The sequence below is a fragment of the Capra hircus genome, chromosome 2 (assembly GCF_001704415.2).
Source record: "Capra hircus breed San Clemente chromosome 2, ASM170441v1, whole genome shotgun sequence".
Taxonomy (NCBI): domain Eukaryota; kingdom Metazoa; phylum Chordata; class Mammalia; order Artiodactyla; family Bovidae; genus Capra; species Capra hircus.
Window position 1 is genome coordinate 38,295,234 of NC_030809.1, and position 21,899 is coordinate 38,317,132.

At 40.0% G+C, this 21,899-nt stretch overlaps 1 protein-coding gene across 23 annotated transcripts in view; it reads right to left on the bottom strand.

Annotated features, from left to right (window-relative positions):
* MAP2 (microtubule associated protein 2) overlaps positions 9,440 to 21,899 on the bottom strand; it is a 298,493-nt gene continuing 286,033 nt past the window's right edge. For 17 of the 23 annotated variants that reach the window (XM_018060031.1, XM_018060047.1, XM_018060069.1 and 14 more), the window contains 4 exons: positions 20,419 to 20,511; positions 18,390 to 18,471; positions 13,541 to 13,653; positions 9,440 to 13,319 (listed from right to left, as the gene is read on the bottom strand). In XM_018060031.1, coding sequence (XP_017915520.1) covers positions 13,104 to 13,319; positions 13,541 to 13,653; positions 18,390 to 18,471; positions 20,419 to 20,511 — 504 coding nt within the window. In that variant the 3' untranslated portion in view covers positions 9,440 to 13,103. The remainder of the gene's footprint in view (positions 13,320 to 13,540; positions 13,654 to 18,389; positions 18,472 to 20,418; positions 20,512 to 21,899) is intronic. The other 6 variants (XM_018060107.1, XM_018060074.1, XM_018060133.1 and 3 more) reach the window with 1 other exon arrangement.

A 21,899-nucleotide genomic window follows, 5' to 3' on the forward strand; every position in this document is an offset into this window, starting at 1 on the left:
ATCTGACTGCTAGGAGGAGTTGCCAAAGTGAAGAGAAATTGCCTTTTCATCATTGACAATGCTGACAAATATTGTGTGCCCTGGATGAAAGGCATTTACAGAAGAAAACATTTATATTCAAAGTTCCCCAAGGTATGAGTGCGAAATTCATTGCAGATTGCCCTTTGGGAGCTGGAGAAGATATTTCTTTGCCAAAGGCTTAGTTATGTAATTTCCCCCTGGTCATATGTGAAAGAAATAAAGAACTACAGCCCAAGAAGCCTGTTCTAGCTTCAGCACCCACCATTTTTGTGTAAAGTCACTGAGTGATCAGCTTCTCATTTCTCCTGTCTGGCAGACTCCTTGCAGATTTTAGCCCTATTTAACATCTACGCTTGAGATTTCTCAGTCCCCTTTCTCAAATCACTGGTCCTCAGTTTTTAGTATTAGTCTCCTCCCTTTCCCCATTTTTTTCCCCTCTCTATCCCTTAAATATAGGAATTACACAAAGTTTCATTTTGGACTTTTTAACTCTTCTCTCTGTTGTGAGCCCAGCCTGCATGAGCTCATCCAGTCTCCAGGACGAATACCGTCATTTGTATGTTAGGAATTTTTCAAAGTTCTGTTTCAGGTTATGAGGAAAGGAGAGCAAATGTTAAGTGTTATGGGAAGATGGCAAAATTAATAACACTGTACTGGTCCTTGATGACTTGAAGGATGTTATTTCTGGATGACTTGATGTTCATCCATAGACGATATAAATGGAGCCAACGTAACTGGTGTTTAATGGAGGGATGTCAAGAACAAATAAAACTGTAGGAAAAAGACCTTTTGCCTACTTAAGATGAAACAGTCTTAGGGGCAAGGGACACATTAAGAATCAGTGCTGATCACAGGGGAAGAGTTAAGTATAAAATCGCTGAACCAATATCAGGAGGAACTGTCGTAACCTGCATCATACCCATTTATGAGGTTTTCCTTAAAACTAGCAATGCACGCAGAGGTTTACAACAGGGGAATCATGGACCTGGGGTGGTCACCAACACTGCATTCACAGCTGCTGGATTCATTCATCCTAAGGGATAATGCCTGAATTTACAGAGACCCATGCTCTGGGATGATCGGTGAGAGCATTGCTCATTATTGAGCAGTACAGTTGGCTTCAGTATGACCAGGGCAAGCTAACTCTCCTTTTCTTGTTTACCCTTCCTGCCTTGGGACGCTCCAGAATCTGGAGTGATACTCATATCCGTCTTTGGTCATGATTCCACTTCTAAGATCTGGATATGAATCGACAAAATTCTGAGGTTGCCTTATGAATACTCCCCGCCGACACCTTGTGTTTTTCACCTGCATACATCATCTTTGTTACTGGCATCAATATTATTATCCACTTGGTTACCCAAGTTATCAACCTCAAGTTTGTATCTCTCCTTCTCTTTTACAATTCACATCCCCTGGTTCTGTCCATTTGATGTCAAGAGATGGTCACTGCTACTCTCCTGGCTCAGGGTCTTGGTCAGCTCTCCCTAGTTCCCTCAGCTGTACTCTCATCTTTCCAGTTTAATTTCTACACTGTTGTCAAAATGATTTTTCTAAACCTCAGAAATGATCACATCATTTCTCCTCCTCAGAAACCTTTAATGACTGCTCCAGCTTACACAAGAGAATGCAAACTTCTGAATATGACAGAAGACCCAGCATCTAGCTCCAACCTTCCTTTTTTTCCCCCTTGGCCTCATTTACTCTGACCCACCTATGCTCCAGATATACCAAAAGGTTTCATGTTCTCAGAATGTGTCCTCCACTCATGCTTTTGAATTGCTTTAGAAATCTCCCCCTTTTTATTTCCTATCCTCCTTCCTGTCCCCCCTCCCCCGATAGGTTTTGTGTAAACTTGAGTTTCCACCTCGTATTCTTGTTTATCCTGGGCTGTGGTGTGTTGGGTATCACTTGACTCTGGATATCTTGAGGCCATTGGACCAGATAAGGATGTTGCACTCAGCAAGTGTTTGTGGATTTATTCACTTCCTATTTTTAAAGGCATCCACATTTTGAGACTACTCTAGCCAATAGAGCATAAAAGAAGAGAGAGCAGAATGTTAAAACTGGATTTATTTATTTATTTATTTTTTACCTGAGAATCTACTGCAGGTCTGTCAAAGTGAGAGTAAAAAACTGTTCCTGCCCATGTGATGCTTTATAAAGGAAATGATCTCCAGGACTTCATTTCTGTCAGGTTAAAGATACAAAGAGAGACCAGATGAGAGGAGGTTGATGAGGACACTTCTTTGGACAGAGATGTCATGCGCCAAGTCACACTTTTATTTTGGTGCAGGGGAGCTGTGGGGAGGTCTTGCCTTCTAGCCCTCATGTATGCTTAGTTGCTCAGTCATGTCCAGCTCTTTGTGACCCTATTGACTGTAGCCCGCCAGGCTCCTCTGTCCATGGAATTTTCCAGGCAAGAGTACTGGAGTGGGTTGCCATTTCCTACTCCAGGGGATCTTCCCAACCCAGGGATCGAAACTGCATCTCTTGTGCCCACTGCATTCTTTAGCACTGCACCCTTAGGGAAGCTCCTTTTCTAATCCTAAGCTTAATAAAAAGAGGATTTAAATGCTTGGAGAACATTAAACATTAAAGTGTGTTCCTTGATGCTGGGAGACAGATATTGGGAGACGCTGAATTTCTGCAGGTTGGAGAAATTCAGCAGCCAAAGAAGGGCTGATGGCTTTGGTTCTGGAACCCTAGGAGTGCTTCTGAGTTGGATCGGCCTCAACTCCCAGAGTACGGAGAACTGGTAATACAAGAGGGCCAGGCGAGGGCTGTGCAGGAGAGGGACCTGGGGAATCACCTTAGGTCCTGTCCACTAAGGCTGCCTGAGTGGGACAGAAGAATTAGCAGAAAGAGGCTGGAGGTATACCATTGGAAGCCCACAGAAAAAGAGAAGAAATCTGCTTAAACCACCTGCCAGTCACAGGATGCCCAGTCTCCAGTCAAGTAAGATATCTCCTATTCCCTTGTTTTTGTTTATTCTCCCAGCATTATTCCTTGAGGGAGAAAAAACAGCTTTTGTCAGGAAGAAGAGAAAGCGAGTGCATGGAGCAGAAAGCAGGCTTGCTGCCTGAGGCAGGTCTGTGCTGAAGAAGTATAGCTCTTACGACATTATCTTCGGAATTTTGACCGTTCCATAGGCTGGGTATTTTAATTTCTGAAATGAGACTTTTTAATAATTGAGATTCTTTTTATAGCCAGAAGGACTTTATCTGAGAGGGAGTGAAACGTCACGAGTCTGCCCAAGTCTTAAGCATGGGGAAAGGGAAGATTTCTGCCCTGCCTAATGTTTAAAGGAACTGTGAGACACAAAAATAAATGTGCATTCCGCTCACAACTTATATGATTCATGCTTGTTCAATATGTTGGTTATACTGGAAAAGAAAAAATATTAATACTTGGGTGTCCACATAATGGGTGCTTTCTGATTTTTCTACAGTTGAAGCAAAAAAAAAAAAAAAAAAAAAGATTGAGAAGTCCCTCTTGGGATGTATTTGTGTCTTGGTTTTCTGACGTTAATGAAAAACCTTTTGCTTACTAATATTAAAAATCAAGCTATCATCTAAAGCTTTGATTAGGCATTCTCACATTTTATGCTATTAATTACAGATCCTGGTTTTACAAGAAAAAATCTAACTGGCATGCCATGCTTATAATGAAAGCAAGAAATTTAATTCAGTTATTAGTGTCATAAGAGAAAGAAAAGAAGCATTTCAGAAAGCTACATGGTGCTGAAAGCAACAGTGATGTTAAAATGGTCATTCCTCAGTATCTGTTGGGCACTGGTTCCAGGACCTGCCCCATCCACGGAAACCAAAATCTGGATGCTTTCATCCTTTATGCAAAATGTCCTGGTACAGTTGACCCTCTGCATCTGTGGGTTTCATGGTTGGTAGAATTCGGGATGCAGGACACATCATGGATACAGAAGACCAATTATATAGCACATTATCTAAACAAATATGTAGAAAAAATGCTTTTATTCTTTAAAAAGTATGAATAGTGAAATTGCTTGTCAAGTGATGTGTATTTTGGCCCAAATATTCATCCAATTTTCCTAATAATTTTCAAATATAATACATTGTTGACTTTTAGAAATATCTGGTTGATCTTTGATTGACATACATGTCACTTGCTAAATGATGCCTATGTATGGGCCTGGACCTAACATAGAGAATGGCAGAAAATTGTTCCAATAAGTTCCCACTTGTTATTGAATGATTTTTAAGAAAATTTCTCTTTATATAAATCAGATTGTTTATAATCCATAATTCTCTGTCATCATTTGCTCAATTAACAGCTTGCTGAGAGTTTTCTCTTTTATGTATGTAATACTAGTTTGGTATCTTTATCATTGTCAAGAAAATTGCTTTATTAGAATATTTAATTGGATCAGACCTAATCCATTAGGCCAGATCAGACATCTTGGGTTTCTTGAGTTCAAATTCCAGCTCGGTACATTAAGTTTTAAACTTCTCTATGCCTCAGTTTCCTGATCTGTAAAATGGGGATTCTGAGAATTACAGTATTTAATTATAGGAGTTAACATAAGGATATAAGTATGCCTATAGAGACAATCACTAAATAAGTATAAAATTAATGCTAATGCCTACTTCCTTTGGGCTTTTGGTGGGTTTTAAATGGAAGCTAATTTCAACAGGCACTATTAAAGTCTCTATCTCAGGCACTAGTGCCCTGCATGGCTCCACGGGACCCATCTGTTGCTTACAACCTCCTGTTGCTGGCCTCAGAAGCTCCTATTACCTTCTCAGTGCCTGCTACCTGTTTCCTTACTCTGGTGAGAGTTCATCTTGTGGTGACTGTAGTTTCTACATGCAACTCATAGGAGGGCTCTGGGGAAAAACGAGACTGGCAGCCTGTGGCCACAGCCAAAGTATGGTTCCATGAGCACCGTGTACTTGACTCTCAGGATGCCCAAAACTGTTATCTCCCCTGTAGGACGCCAGTCTTCTTCTGACTTGGAGGACAATGCATGCACAGCGGTCGTCAAGTAAAAGCTGTGGTGGGCTGGCTGGCGGGCCAGCAGGCTGCTAGAAGCCTGTGTGGAGCATCTGGGCTTTCCTGAACAGCTGGAGTGCACAGGCCAGCCCTTCAGAGCCCCTGAGGGCATCATAGCAACTGGTGGTGCCTGGAAGGCAGGACTTTTGGGGACCCTGGAACAGGATCTTGGAAGCTCTCTGCTGTACCCAGCATTCACCTCATAGCGGCTAGAATTGCAGGAGGTCTGTGACACCTGGGGGAACAGGTCTGGGGAGCAAAAGGCAGGCATTGATAAGGTAGAGTCTTGGAAAGCAAGTCTTTTAATATTATAAAAACGTATGCAACTGAATAAGGTCCAGGTTGACTGAAAATCAGCCTTGGGTTAAAGAACATGCCCCTCACTTACTCGGTTAGAATATCTTTTTTCTACTTCTAAAAGTAACAGGCAGACATCTCATAAGTTCAGGCCTACTGAGTAAGATGGTAGTTTCTGCCTTTTCTCACTTGACAGTATTTGTATTTATCACAGGGCGGGGACACAAACAAACATGCGTTTTTCTTCTGTTTTTTGATAAATGTAGATGAGGGCAGAATCTTAAATGTATTTATCAGGGACATGAAAATTGCCAGTTGCTACCATCAAATGAACATATTGCTTAAGATTTATTTTTTTTTCTTTTTTCTTGAGACAGGGTAAAATCTATTAAATATTGGTTTCCCAGGCTCCCAGTCGATTCTGACCTGACCTACTCAACCTGACCTTTCCTCTCTCCTACTCCAGGATTGGGGCTTATGCTTTTGGACTTTTATTTCACAGAAATGAGAAAGAAATAGGGAGGGAGAGAGACAAGTGGATCTAGGGGAGAGGTTACAACTTCTAAATTTCACAGTAATAAGTGACAGGGAATAAATGTGGACTGGGAGCAGTAACAGAAATGGGTGGGTGTTGTGGACAAACGGAGGGAAGAGATTCATCTCATCATTCGTGGACCAGCTCCAGACAATCATTATCACGAATGAATGCGGGCCCACTGTTGCCAGATCTTTTAACTTTTCAAAGGTTCATATCTGGGATTTTGTGTGTGTGAACCTTCTGGAGTTTGAAAACAAGCCAAACAAAGTGCAGCTGGAGGCCACAGGTCTATTGCCTCAATGAGGCCTGGGGCAGAGAAGATTTGAATGGAATGAGGATGAAGTGGGAACAGCTGTGGTGCATTTGCGATGGAAAAGGCATAAAAGGAAAAAAGGAGGCTTTAAGGGTATGTCTATAATGTTCCTTCAAGGTATTTAAGAAAACCTAGAGAAGGGCAGTATTTTGAAACAATTTTAGGATACTAGAAAGTGTGCTTTGACAAGGACAACATTCTGCTGCTGCTGCTAAGTCGCTTCAGTCGTGTCCAACTCTGTGCGACCCCATAGACGGCAGCCCACCAGGCTCCCCCGTCCCTGGGATTCTCCAGGCAAGAATACTGGAGTGGGGTGCCATTTCCTTTTCCAATGCATGAAAGTGAAAAGTGAAAGTGAAGTTGCTCAGTCGTGTCTGACTCTTAGCGACCCCATGGACTGCAGCCTACCAGGCTCCTCCGCCCATGGGATTCTCCAGCCTTGAATTATTTGGGTCATAGTTCTACAAGTAAGTGCCACATTATAAAAGAGGAACATTTTCCCCTCATAAGCTATATAAGGAGCTATCCTGCCATCCTACCTTACATCTGAGTTACTTATCTCTTCTTCTCTTCTTTCCCTTGTTAATAATGATTTAAAAAACCTTTATTAAGGCACATCACTAATTATTAGAGAAATGCAAATCAAAACCACAATTAAGTATCACCTCACCTCTGTCAGAATGGCCATCATCAAAAAGTCTACAAATAACAAATGTTAGAGAGGATGTAGAGAAAAGGAAACCCTCGTACACTGTTGGTGGAAATGTAAATTGGTGCAGCCACTATGAACAACTGTATGGAGATTCCTTAAAATGTAAAAATAGAACTACCATGCATTGTGTGCTAAGTCACTTCAGTGGTGTCTGGCTCTTTGCAGCTCTGTGGACTGTAGGGAGCCTGGCAGGCTCCTCTGTCGGGATTCTCCAGGCAAGAGTACTGGAGTGGGTTGCCATGTTCTCCTCCAGGGGATTTTCCTGACCCAGGGATCAAACCCTATCTCTTAAGTCTCTTGCACTGGCAGGTGGGTGCTTTAACAGGCGCCACCAGGACTACCATAGGATCCAGCAATTCTACTCCTGGATATATAGCTGAAAAGATTGAAAACACTAATTTTAAAAGATACATACACACCAATGTTCATAATACTAGTTACAGTAGCGAAGACATGGAAGCTACCCAAGTGCCTATCAGCAGATGACTGGATTAAGAAGCTGCGGTATACATATACAAAGGAATACTGGCCATAAAAAAGAATAAAATGTTGCCATTTGTAGCAGTGATGAGATGTAGAGAGAATCATGCTTGGTGAAATAAGATGGACAGAGAAAGAAAAATAATGTATATCATTTATATGTGTAATCTAAAATATGATATAAATGAATGTATTACAAAAGAGAAAAGGATTCACAGACATAGAAAGCAAACTCATGGTTCCGGAAAGTGAGAAGGTCGGGAGGGACAAGTTAGGAATGTGCTATTAACAGATACAAACTACTATACATAGAATATAGATAAGCAACAAGATTTACTGTACGGCACAGGGTCTTATACTCATCTTAAAAAAACCTATAATAAAATATAATCTGCCAAAAATACTGAATCACTTTGCTGTACACCTGAAACTAATACATTATTGAGATCAACTGTACTTCAGTTAACAACGAAAAAAGATTTTTATCATGATTTGTGCTACCAGACAAATGTCTTAATCTTTTGTGGTGTAAAGATATACTTTATGAAGGAAAACACAGATGCTAGTCTTAAAAAATTACTAACCAAAGATTAGTGATTTATCTAATTGTACCAAATTGCATTATTGCCAAAAGGCAGGCCAAAAGAAGGCATTGACCTGAATAGTGATTGGTAGAAGTAGGTTTCAGCCAAGGGACAATGACATGTGTTTGCAAAGTCTCTAGGACAAAAGCCATTCGCCAGTCACACATTTCTACCACTTGATAACTGAACTCGCTGACAGCGGAGTTGATGGTATTCTCTCAGTTTTAGGGGTAATTTTTATCTGTGAGTGGTCTGCCATGGAGCTCCTTCTCCTTAGGCACGTTAGAGAGGACTGGAAGAGCTGAGGCTTCTCAAGCTTTAAAGGGAAGACGAATCACCTAGGGGAGTGTTAAAGTGGTCTGGGGTGGAGCCTGCTGCTGCTAAATCGCTTCAGTTGTGTCCGGCTCTGTGCGACCCCACGAGGCTCCCCCATCCCTGGGATTCTCCAGGCAAGAATACTGGAGTGGGTTGCCATTTCCTTCTCCAATGCATGAAAGTGAAAAGTGAAAGTGAAGTCGCTCAGTCATGTTTGACTCTTTGCGACCCCATGGACTGCAGCCTACCAGGCTCCTCCGTCCATGGGATTTTCCAGGCAAGAATACTGGAGTGGGGTGCCATTGCCTTCTCCGGGGTGGAGCCTGAGGCTTTGCGTTTTGAACAAGCTCCCAGGTGAAGCTGGGAACACTCTAAGCAGCAAGGAGCTAAAGGATGCATAGAGCACAGGGTGCATGCGTGGGAGGAGGTCTGTTTCCATGGCCGATGAGCATCGGTTTTCTCTCTCTTCTAGCAGGAGCAGCCTGACCTGACTTCGGATGAAATATTTTCTCTCCACGTTAAGTTTATGTATTGATAGTTCAGATGAGACCCCTCTCTCTTCAGTCTCCACCTACCCCAGTCATCTGTGATAGAGTTAGGTATGTGACCTCCCCTTGCCCTTCAGCACAGCAAGCAGGTGACCCAAGTAATGCAATGATTTTCACACCCTGGATTTGCCTAGAGCTGCCAGGAGAGAGGCTTTCTTTGGGAGGGTATGAGACCTGGAGCTTCCAGTGCTCCTTATGAGAGGGGAGTCTGAGGATGAAGCCAACATAAAGGAAGGAGAACTAAACTTTGGAAAAATTCCTGACATCTTTTGAGAGCCTGGGACCAGCGTTAAAGAAAGCAAACTTCTTAAAGACATTTTTTTGAGTGACTGGACACATCCTCGCCTGAGGCAGATACTCCTGCCTTGATGGGAGACTTGATTCAATAAAGTAGCCTTTATGCTTAGGCCAATTTGAGTTTGTCACTTGCAACAGATAGCATCCTGCTAATGCTGTGGTGATAGGGCCTGACACAGCCAGCATTCAGCAGATAACTGAAGCCTCCTCTTCACAATTTTTCTTTGGTTGGATTGAGCATATGTATTATGTTTTATGTTTTTTTTCCCAGAAAAGAAGAAGAAACAGTCTGAAACTATCAGATAGGTGACAAGCAATTTTATTTTGCAAAACAATCACTATACAGCAACAAATACATTTGCAAATTTTGATTGAAAAACATGAACTAACTACAACCAGCCATTGAAGAAATGCCTTTCTATGGTAACAGGCTCTAGAATTATCAGAAGAAAGAAACCCCCCACAGATTTGTAGCGGCATGTTGGAACCTTGGAATCCCAGCATACAGAGTATACTTTTTGTTGATTTTTTTCTTTTTGCTAAAGTTGAAGTATCATGATTGACATTTTCTGAGTTTAAAAATAAACTCAGAGGGACTTTTTCCTGCAGAGGGACTTGGCCTCAACCTACATACCCAGGCTAAAAACCCTAGGTTTAAAAAACCAAACATCAATACTGATTTAACATATTAATCTTTGAAGGAATGCCTAGAATTTGCCTTTTCAAGCCATGAATCTACCTTTTCTAGCTACTTAGACCATGAATGGTTTGTTTTCCTCCTTTTCATAGTGTAAAAAATAGGAGAAAATGCTATAATTGCAGCTATGTCAAAAATCAACCACATTGAGATGATTTCTTTAATAAGAGTGACTTGATCTCTTCTTTTGCCTGATGACCCCATTTCCTGCTCTAAAACTATGTGAGTATGTGGAGAAGGCCAGCTACTGTCAGTGCTTTTTTCCATTTAACCAAGTTCTCACTTAAGCCTTCTTCAACTACACCTTGTTGGTGATCCACAGGTGTCTTGCTTGTGGGTGGGATTTCAGCCCATCACCCTGCTGGAACTCAGCAGGAGAATCCAGAGAGAGTTGGTTCCTAAATGAACATGGCCTTTGAAACTCATCATGAACTCGGATCTCTCCTGCATCATTGAAAGGTACCCAATTATTGGCTGCAGGTGACCCAGAGAGAGTGAGTGGGCCTTTTAACTCTTCACAGCTCTGGATTACTTATGTTTCCTTAAACAGGTTCTCCAAGGCAAAAGCCAGAGAGAAACTGGCATTAATTGATCTAGAATTGAGACTATGAAGCCTTAATTTCTAGATCAGCGTATGGATGTCCCCACAAGAGTGGTGTTCAAAAAGCTTAATTTGTGTCGTTAATCTTGAGAGTAAAGGTAAGATGGGTTCCATCCCTTATCCCCCAAAGAAGACATTTAGCCTGTATTTCTTTCTTTTACTGCTACCAATTTTCAATTTCATTTTATAGAATTATTAATTTCCGTACAAAGTGAGGGTATTTAGTCATTATAATTTTGCTGTGATTTGAAGCAAACATTTGTTTTAATGCCAAATCTAACCACTGGGTACCTTATATAATCTTTATTTTAGACATGTATTTGTAAAAAAACAATTTTAATATGTAGAACATAGTTCCTTAGTGTTTATAAAAATTTTAAACCAAGTTGAAAAAAAATACATGTTTCACAGGTTAAAATTGTTCTAACCAGCTGTTAACTTCTTTCTAGAGCTTTAATCACTAACTAACACTACCTAACACATAAGAAAATACTGTTAAGTCTCCACACAGCTATTCTTTCTTTTCCTATTTCCTGGTGCATTTCAAGGGAAGCTGATGAATAAAATGCCCAGATTGGTCAAATCAAATCTCACAGCAATAATTAGGCAGAAAATAGACACACCCATAGTCCTAATCAGTCCTTTCTAAATCTCTGACTATCCTAAATAACTGATCTATAGTTTCAGAAATGTTTGCCTACGTAAAATCTCTTAGTTGAGAGTGAATGGTGCACTTCTGCTCACAGAGCTTCTTTCACGGAAGTCATGTTGGCTGTAACTTCCAATGGGTCACAACATGGCACCCGTGTCTCTCTGTCTTTCCATCCTTTAGCTTCTTTCTTAGATGCTACCATACTCGCTTATTGCCTCAGTCCATGTACATCATTTCCTCCTTTATGCTTGAGAACTGATTTGACTCAAAGAGATCAAACCCTATTGAAACATTTGCCTTTAACTTTTCAGATCCAGCCTACCAGCCCTGAGCAAGAAAAAGAACAGATAAAATACTAAAAAGCATCCATTCATCCTAGTAACCCATTTCCCTACTCAGACTAATAATGACTATTTCACTGCTTCTTTGTAAGTTTAAGATGAATGATTCTTAAAGAAGAATTAGTTGATTTGTGATGTCTAGACTGTATATAAAGTCAGAACCGTATTAGCTACTGATAAATAATAGTAATACAGTATTCCTTTATAGAGTGCAATGTTGGAGTTATGAAAAAACTGATTTAGATATCTGCATCTCCAATATTTTGTAGCTTCTCAAAATACTGTATTTTCCCTTTCTGATCAAGGGATCTTACTTTGGGTATGGAGGCCAAACATTTTCTATCAGATAATTGAATAAAAAGGTACTGCTTGGAAGAATGGAATATCATGTCCCAAACTCCCACTGTTAGTTTCAACTTTAGCAAATGGAAAAAAAAAAAAAAGAAAAAGAAATCTTAATAAGTCTATTCCATGAATGATTATAGGAGTAAACTCCAAAATATTCTGTGATTCAAAATAAGACAAACCCATAATCTTAAACCAACAATCTGTAAACCCCTTTTATGTATAACTGGACCCACCCCTACAAACTCCATGTTGGTGAAAGCAAAGAAAAATAAATTTTTTCTAGCATCACGGGAGAAACTTTAATGGGAGAAACTTGTATCTGGCACTAAAACAGGGTTACAGTTTTGAGTTGTTACAGAAAGCAACTTCATGCTAAAACTTTTTGTCTTTTTAACTATTTTTTTTTTAATAGGGAGAGAACCCTGCTAACATCTACTTTCACATACCTAAAATTGCAACACCAAAGGGTGCAGGAGACACAGATACTGTGAATAAGGAAGTATAATATTCAAGTATGAGGAAGTATCACAAATGGCCACAGAGAAATATATATATATTTATATCTATAATACTGTATCAAACAGATGGAAAGGGGTGTGAAACTGGTAGTGTGGACACAAATCTAGCTGATCAACCGACATCCTAACCAGACACAAGTCGATCCTAAAGAAAGTGCTTCATTCCTAGGAGATGCACTTTATGTCACTTCCTCAACCACAGCTCAAATGCTTCGAAACTATTTTTTAATTAATTAAATAATTTATTGGATTGACTTATACTCTGATATAATTATCCGGGTCCCAAACGTTAATAACTTAATTGAATCTTTCTTCCCATTTATACAAAATAACGCTTTAAAAAAAACCATTTCTTACATGCTCTTCCCTTCCTGCAATGACTCCTTGATTTAATTTAACCTGTAATAAGTTACAAGGGGCAACTTTTTATCTTTTCACCCAGCAACAGAATAGTGAAATGAGCAGCTTGGATTTTTAACAAGGCCTTTCAGAATGTAGTAGATAGCCTTCAGGCACATGAAAGGTAGAAATGCAATTTTTAAAATAATGATACTCCATGCAAAACAGCAGAGCGAAAAAACAAACTGTCCAATTGTACTCATGTAAAGCCAGTATCTTCCTGTTGCAAATGGAAATCAAGTCAATTTCTGCATATACTATTTTTTTATAAAATTGTAACAATTACTACAGTTTGGGAATGAGATTATTTATTTTATGGTTTGTAAAGAATGAATATAACACCTGCTCAGAGCCCACTCCTGCCAGAGCTCATGCCTAAATAGTATGATGTCAATACTAAATGAGAGATATTCACAAGCCCTGTTTAGCGAGTGCGGCAGTGACATCCTCGGCCAGGGTGGCAAGCTGAGGGGATTCAAGCAGGTTGATGCTTCCAGAAGAGGAGACGTTGCTGAGTCGTCGGGGGGAAGCCACGCTGGATCTGCCTGGGGACTGCGTAATGATCTCAGCCCCATGGTCCACACGGGCCTTAGCATGCTCTCTGAAGTTCAACTTTTGGCTGTCAATCTGTTTAAGACAAGCATCAGTCCTTGGTTAACTCAAACATCTTAAACTGTCCCCTAGCTCTTTCTCTGTATCTCAGAGCTGATGTTCATGTCACTTCTATTCAGCTCTGCCATCCCTACTTCCTGGGTGTCCAGGTCTTTAATCTGGGACCCATTTTGATGAAGAGTATTTCAAAAGGATTTTTTAAAAAGGCAGGATCGGCTCACAATCTTGTGTCTTACCTTGACATTACCACCTCCGGGAACGTGGTGAGCATTGTCAAGCGAACCGACTTTAGCTTGGGCCTTTTCTTTGAAATCTAGCTTCACACTTTCAATTTTCACACGCCCACCACCTACGGAGGAGATGAGAAAGGCTTATAAATGCTTTGCTAACATTAAATCTTCTATTTTGGTGACTAGTTCCCCAAAATGACTATAGCAGGTAGACCATGGCAAATCACAAACTTAATGAACTCTACTAACCCTCTGACCATAGATGGGAAAGGAATCTTTTAGAATTTTTAGTCTATACCATTTTCCCCATACCATCTAAGTAAGGTGTTGATCAGTCACTTAGTCGTGTCCGACTCTTTGCGACCCTACGGAACCCAGCACGCCAGGCTTTCCTGTCCATCACCAACTCCCGGAGCCTGCTTCAACTCATGTCCATTGAGTCAGTGATGCCATCCAACCATCTCATCCTCTGTCACCCTCTTCTCCTCCTGCCTTCAATCTTTCCCAGCATCAGGGTCTTTTCTAATGAGTCAGCTCTTCGCATCAGGTGGCCAAAGTATTAGAGCTTCAGCTTCAGCATCAGTCGTTTCAATGAATATTCAGGATTGATTTTCTTTAGGATTGACTGGTTCGATCTCCTTGCAGCCCAAGCGACTCTCAAGAGTCTTCTCCAACTCCACAGTTCAAAAGCATCAATTCTTCGGTGCTCAGCCTTCTTTATGGTCCAACTCGCACATTCATATATCCATCTAAGGCAGTGACATCTTTTTTGTATCATTCCCTGGATTGCTTTACATATTAATTCTTTTCTCTACTCATGGCTAACCTAAAATATCAGAGGTATTTTTCTTATCTGTGTAATAAAAACAAAAAATAACACAATGAAAGTACCATATGTATCCTTTGTCAAACTTGGAGCATTTTGTCTCTTATTCTTAAGGGAGCAAATTAAATTGCAAGGAAGCACTTCTCTATTTTTCTTCATGGTAATAGGTCACTTATAGGCTAGCAATTGTATACATATGGGTGATATTGCCACTTCTAAATTTTCAGCATTGATACCTTGACTGATGAAACTGGAGTCAGAGGCTGAAGTGCTTAAAAGCTTCCATTTTAATTAGTAGATGGAGTGATAGGAAGGGAGTCTTAGAGATCCCATTCTTGTCCAGATGCCACAGGACTAATTAGACACTGATCTGATAAGATTGAGACGGAGTTCTGACCATGCCATTTTCTTGAATGTTAATTAGTCGAAATGAAATGAAATGAAAATCGAGGATCTGCTGACAGATGACAGTGCCATGAGCCGCCCTTCTGCAGCACCTCCATTTCTGCACACCTTTTCAGGCTTATGAACGCAAGCAGTTCTATGTCGAGTAGGTATCTGTTCTTTAGCTTATTCTTGAGCCTGTCTGCTGATGTCTTTGACCTTGGAAGAATCTGGATTAGATACCTTTCCCTGTCCCCACCTAAGAGACTGGCTTTCACTTTCATTAGCAACTTGGTTTTGGCTGTACGTATTTTTTTTTTTTTTATAAGGCCAGTAGTAAGCCATGTGATCCTCTATTATTAATTGCATCTCTTTTGGGATTTTGATTTGTAAAAAATACCTGAGGGACTCGATGGAAACATGGAAAAGATTTTTCAATTTTGGACTCTTGATACTTATTTACCTCCACAGATGAAAGAGAAAGGGTTGTTAAAACTTCCCAGGTCTCTTATTCCTGTGGTGTTTTTCTCATGTGATACCTAGAAATTTATACTAACACCCAATTACCTGGCCAGGGCCCCCTTGAAATCGTATGATGTTACTGGATTACATTGAAAAAATTTATATTTATTTATTTGACTGTGTTGGGTCTTAGCGGCAGCATGTGGGATCAAGTTCCCCGACCAGGGATCAAGTCTGGGCCCCCTGCATTGGGAGCAGCATGGAGACTTAGTCACTGGACCACTAGGGAAGTCCCTGGGTTACATTTTGAAGATTCATTCATACTCCTTCTGAAGACTTAGGATGTGTATGATGCTATTTAACTCATTCCTGTAGGAGACATGAAGCTGTCCTTCCCTCAAAAGATGCATTATTGCAGGGGTGTTATTCTACCAACATTTTACTTGGCCCCATGGGTCTCAACTGTTGGTTGTGACAGGATTAGTGTGATTCATAAAAAACAGTTATATTGGTTAGAGGCTAGAGGATACTGAATTTTCAACTACAGGAGATCAACTTTCTTGGGATCTTACTTTTCTATTTTCATAGCCTCTGATAGAAACTGTCTTTTCAAGTTTTACGATTATATATTGTGCCAATATAACCCTATTAAAATTTTTGTTAGACTATATTTTGAGAGAGAGGGGAAAAACAATGTAATATTGACCCAAACTATATTCAGAAAAGGAAGCTTGAGAAGTCTACTTTTGTTACAGTCCTACTGAAGTGAAGTGAAAGTTACTCATTTGTGTCCGACTCTTTGCGACTTCATGGACTGCATAGTCCATGGAATTCTCCAGGCCAGAATATTAGAGTGGGTAGCTAGGTAATTTTATATAACTGTTAGAGAAGTTCATTTGAAATCAGAGATCTCTGCCTTTGGTTCTGAAAAATTCTGGCCCCATTAGCAGTAACTGCAGAGGATTATAATCCCCATCAAGCTTCTTATGTTCCAAAGTGAAGTCAAGACTAGCTATTTCAATTTGTGCCTCCAGGTGATGAATTGTTTCCTCTTTATTTCCTTCTGAGACATTCCACAATCCAAAGTAATTCTGTGAAAAGCTTACTATTGTCAAAGATCATTGTGTTAACATGTCTTTATGAACCTGGTCATCTGATTCACTCATTATGAAGTAAGAGTGAGAAACAGGTGGGAGTCCATGGCAATAGTCTTTATGACCCGTAAAACATACACATGATATTTCCTTGTATATAGAAGAGTTTTCTGTGCATCAAGACTTTAGGTGAATTGAACTAAATGTATACTTATCATCTGGAATTACAGAGCCCAATATTTTCTTTTGTATTCTGGAAGAAGGTAGGCAGTGTACCCAAATACTTCCATCATACTAAATCAGCTAAATGTCTGTAGATATAAGGCATAGATGGGGGGCTGTGAAGATACCCATTTGGGACCATGTCTCTTCTCTCTCATGAATGACAGACAGCTAATTCCATATAACAGTTCTGAAATCAGTAATGGAAATTCCTTATATGTAGTTTCTATCTCCTTGACTTGCTTTATTAACACCCTTTGCCAAAGGGAAGCCCAATTTCTAGACATATTGCCAGTACTTATTCATTTTTGAAACCTTTTGTTTTTCAACTAAAAAAATTCTTCTCAATAATCTTCTGGTCAGAAATCTCACTGGGGTCAGTTGTTCTTTTACCTTGTTCTGATAACACTTGAGATTATGATTCATGGGAATAAGATATTACCTGGTTTAATTAAGATGCCAAGAATAGGTGGTTAAAATCAATCTTTTACCTTCAATAAATCAATATACCTTCAATGGTATATATAAGTTGTGTCAAAATAGTCCCAAGAAAATTTACAAATTTGACAACTGTCTATTATTTACATATGCATGGAGGTAGAATTTAGCAAAAACATATAGTACATGATACTCAGAAAAAATGACACATAATACATTAAATTCACAAGTTAAATAGGGAAAAATCACTAGCACATATGAATATACACTCTACCTTAGGGCACTAGACTTATGAGATATGTGATATCTCATAATAATGTATCATAAAATATCATAATATATCATATATTATGGTTATCCTAAGATATAATAACGAGACATGAGATATCTCATAATAATGAAATATTATGAGATACATGGTTTTTCCAGTAGTCATGTATGGATGGATATGAGAGTTGGACTATAAATAAAGCTGAGTCCTGAAGAATTGATGCTTTTGAACTGTGGTGTTGGAGAAGACTCTTGAGAGTCTCTTGAGAGACTGCAAGGAGATCAAACCAAATCAATCCTAAAGGAAATGAGTCCTGAATATTCATTGGAAGGACTGATGCTGAAGCTGAAGGTCCAATACTTTGGCCACCTGATGTGAAGAACTGACTCACTGGAAAAGACTCTGATGCTGGGAGGGATTGGGGGCAGGAGGAGAAGGGGACGACTGAGGATGAGATGGCTGGATGGCATCACGGACTCAATGGACGTGAGTTTGAGCAGGTTCCAGGAGTTGGTGATGGACAGGGAAGCCTGGTGTGCTGCAGTCCATGGAGTCGCAAAAAGTTGGACATGACTGAGCAACTAAACTGAACTGAACTAAACTTATGAGATATTCCAGAAAAACAAGCAGTCTATGGTCAAATAAGTTGGGGAGACATTGCATTCTGGAGATTCACAATGCTTATTGACCTAGATCTGAGAAATTCAACAGAAAAATAAATTTCTTCAGCTTTGTTAAAAAGCACAATCCTCCCCCTCACCCCCCACATAATGTAGAAAAACAATTTCTTGCAAAACCTTTGAAATGCTGCATTTAGTCCATGAATTACGTAAGAATACATAGCCCCATATTATTTTATAGACTATGTATTTCAAAAGAGCTCCAATAAGCATGTTGAGTACATACAGATAAATGCATCTCCTGTATCTTTTCATTTCTAACATGTCCTAGGATATGTGGCCTGTTTGTGGTAACTGAGTTTACTTGTCCATATGACGATGCCTCAAAATTTCTAATTTAAGTTTCTATTAACACAAGCATGAAGTATTCGCATGTGAAAAGGTCCTTCCAATCAGATTTCTCACAGCAAAAAAAACTGCTTATTGATTTTTTGAATTCAATCTAATATCTCTCAGACTACTAAAAATACTGATTTACCTGGCCTATGGCGGATGTTCTTCAGAGAGCCACATTTGGATGTCACATGGCTTAGGTCTATCTTCTTGGTGACAATCTGTACCTGTGTGAACCACAGAAAATAGGCTTAAAAAAGTTTAGATGTAAATAAGCCCCCAAGCTCATATATAAAATCTAGAAATATACCCAAACTCACAACATACAACAACATATACACACACATGGGAAAACCCAATCTTCCATACGTCCTCCCATATGTTTGGTTGGAAAGAAAAACACAAGTGAAAGAAAATCCTAGAAGAGAAGATTTTATTAGTAGAAAACAGATCATGCCGCAAAAGGATAGAACTTCTGTATTAAGAAGGCAAGTTTTCCACTCAGAGAAAGAAGTCACACTGTGTTAATCCTTTCCATAAGCAAAGAACCAAGTGAAGAGGGAAAGTATTCTTTAGAAAGTGATTTTTACATGAAAGTGACCAAAACAGCTCATACAAGCAAGAAGTCCAACAATGCTTTAAGATACAAGAAGAAAGCTCTAAACATGCTTTTCTAAAACACTCTTGTCATATTTTGGCTAAATGCAATTTTTATTGCATACCAAATGATAAAAAAATAGCATTTTTTTTTCTTCTGGCTTTTACTGAAATCAATTCATCTTCTAATATTTGAAAGAGTGCTTTCCAAGCATGGTTCCTGGTTCATTTACATCAGAAATACATGGGAATTATGTAATCTAGCACTGGAAACGGGGCTAAGGAATCTTCCCCAATCAAATCAATCACATTTGAACAAGTGATTCTTCTCTAGGGGAAAGTTTCAGACTATTGATTTGGAGGTTGGAAGCTTCTCTAATACATTTAAAATCATCCTTTCCTTCATAGGTGTTTTGACCAGCAGCACCTATTGTAGAGGTCAGCTGGGTCAATCCTCTGATACTCTCAAAATTACCTATTAATTCCAGGACTAAGATTGCTTCTGTGAGAGTAGTACATGGTGTGTACTTACAGTCCGTGCATCAGGGATGAGGGGAGCCTGTCAGTGTAAATACTGAGCCTGAGGCTTAGCCCTGTACCCTAGAAGGAGCCCAGCAAATCTTGCTGTGGTTCTCCCATACAGCACATTTTCATGCTCAGTGGAGCTGCTTTGAACATCAGGCACTTGCTTGTCTCTTTTTTCACTGTTTGACTCCATCTCTGTCCAACCAAGGAGCAAGAAACCAAGAGTTATTAGATCAAGGAGAATTCTGGATTTAATACTCTGTAAGTTACTTGAGTCACAGATGGCTAGAATCCGAAGTCTAGGTGATTGGATCTGTAGTATACTCACCCTATTCACCTTTTTTATTATTCTAATATTAACAAAGAACCATGCCTACTTTAGCTTGAGTCTGCCTGCTTCAACCCTTCCTCAAATACTTTTGAGAAGCATGAATTCATCTTTTTCTTCCTCTCAGAGAATATTATTTCCACCCAATTTAAGAGACAGGGATTAAAAAAAATCAAAACAAAGAGTATACTGGGACTTGAATCCTTTCACTTTGAATTACAGATGAACCATGCTTCACCAGGTTTGTATTATTCCAAATGATATCCCAACTCTCATGAATAATGAAGCACAAAAGATAGACATTATACACTTTGGATACTTTCATACATCAGTCATTGCCTCAGGAGTAACTTAAATGGAGCTAGAAAAGTGTGTGCTCAGCTGACTTTCGCAAGGGAGCAGAGACAGCATGAGAAAATACCTTAAAGACAAAGGCCAGCAAACAATTTGGCAGGTGAAATGGGCTCTTCATCTTCCTGAAAACCATGGTGTCCCCCTTTAAAAAGCGAGAAATTCACCAGTGATCTCAGAGGGAAGGATAGAAAGCCCATTACTGAAAATGCAAGGCTGACAAGCTCCCAAACCAGGGGGACTTGCGGTGCAGCAACAAGAAGTGGGGAGTGTGCTGGGAGGTGATGGGAAGGAGGTGGGAAAGGAGACGAAGCGCCAGTGTGCAGATGGCTCCACACACTCAGGACAGCTTCTGACACAAGCTTCTACTTACATTTCCGCCCCCAGCAGAATGTTTGATGTTATCCTTGGAACCACATCTGGACTGAACCTTGCTAAAATCGATCTTCTTGTTTAAAATCCTAACCTAAAAGGAATTGGAAGTAACTTCACTGTGCATTTTCTTTCAAAATTCTGGGACAGAATATTGGGAACCAGGGAACCAGAAATGGGTTAGCACCAAAGAGGCTCCAAACTCCTTTCCACTTACATTTATCACTTATGAGAAAAAACTAACACTGAAACTGAAAGGCAGACCTATCATGTAAATATGAAGTGTTTTTCTCCTGCACCCCTCACCCCCATCTCCAAGGGCCAGTGCTTGAGAGCCTGATACCCTGGCTGTAGGCTGCTGTAATCTGGAAACAATACAGGAACAAAAAAGTAAAACCTGAATTATCTGTGAGGAGGTTTCCGATATTGTGGGCAACACTGGGACTCAGGTCCCCTCCATGGAAGGTGCAATAGTGCAGCCCTGGTTTCTGAAGGATGTGCCAGTGCTCTCCCCACCCCACCCCCCAACTTCTGGAGGGTTAGCCTGACTGTAAATCACCTGGTCCACTCGAGTTGACTATGACTGGGCCCATGTAGAATGATGAGGTTCACATTGGTCTGGCTGACTGCTACAGGTTAGGGTTCTCATTCATCTGAGGGAAGAGGTTCTGGTTTTCCCAAGATCATCAACAAGGAGACTCTGGGCCTCTTCTACTGAAAGGCTTCATGATTCCCTTGCAGGTTTGGTTTAGTAGCCTTCTGAAAGGCCACTTTCTGACACCTGCTCATAAATAGCCAATATCCTTGACTTTGGTGTGAAAGCATCCTTTCCATTTTTATAGGGGAGAAAACCAAGGACTATTAACTAGCTGACCTGAACCAGGTCATGTACAGGTAGTCCAGGTCTGGACTGGGCCCAACAGATTTGAGGTTAGGTGTTTCATTTCTATTTTCAGGAAGTCCAGTGTTCATCTTGACAACAGCAAATCCAGATCTGGAAAGATATTACTCAGGTATAAAGTAATGTGCAAAGTTATAACTCTTGTAGCTTCTTTCATGAATCTTCTGAATTTTGAATGTTTTGGAAAGCCCTCCAAAACAAGCAATGTAAGAATGGAAGGAAAGGCTTGTTATTTTTTTGTTTATTTCATTTTGACTACAAGTACCCCCCAATAGCTAGAGAGATGTCACATTTCCAGTATTTTAGGGGACAGTTTATCCTCTTATACATTAAAAAAAAGCAAAATAAATTTACCCTAGATATACAGCTTTCTGCAAGAATGGTATCACATCTCTTGGAATTTGCAAAAAAGAGTAGAAAATTCAAAAGGACACTGAATCTTGCCTATTTTTAACTAGACAAAGCTTAAATTGCAGCTTCTGCCTAACACTGACAAGATAGCTTGTTCCTCACAGGGAAGCATCATCGACAGCTCTCATCGGCAGCCCAAGGGAAGAGACTCTTGTCAAAATCTGAATTCA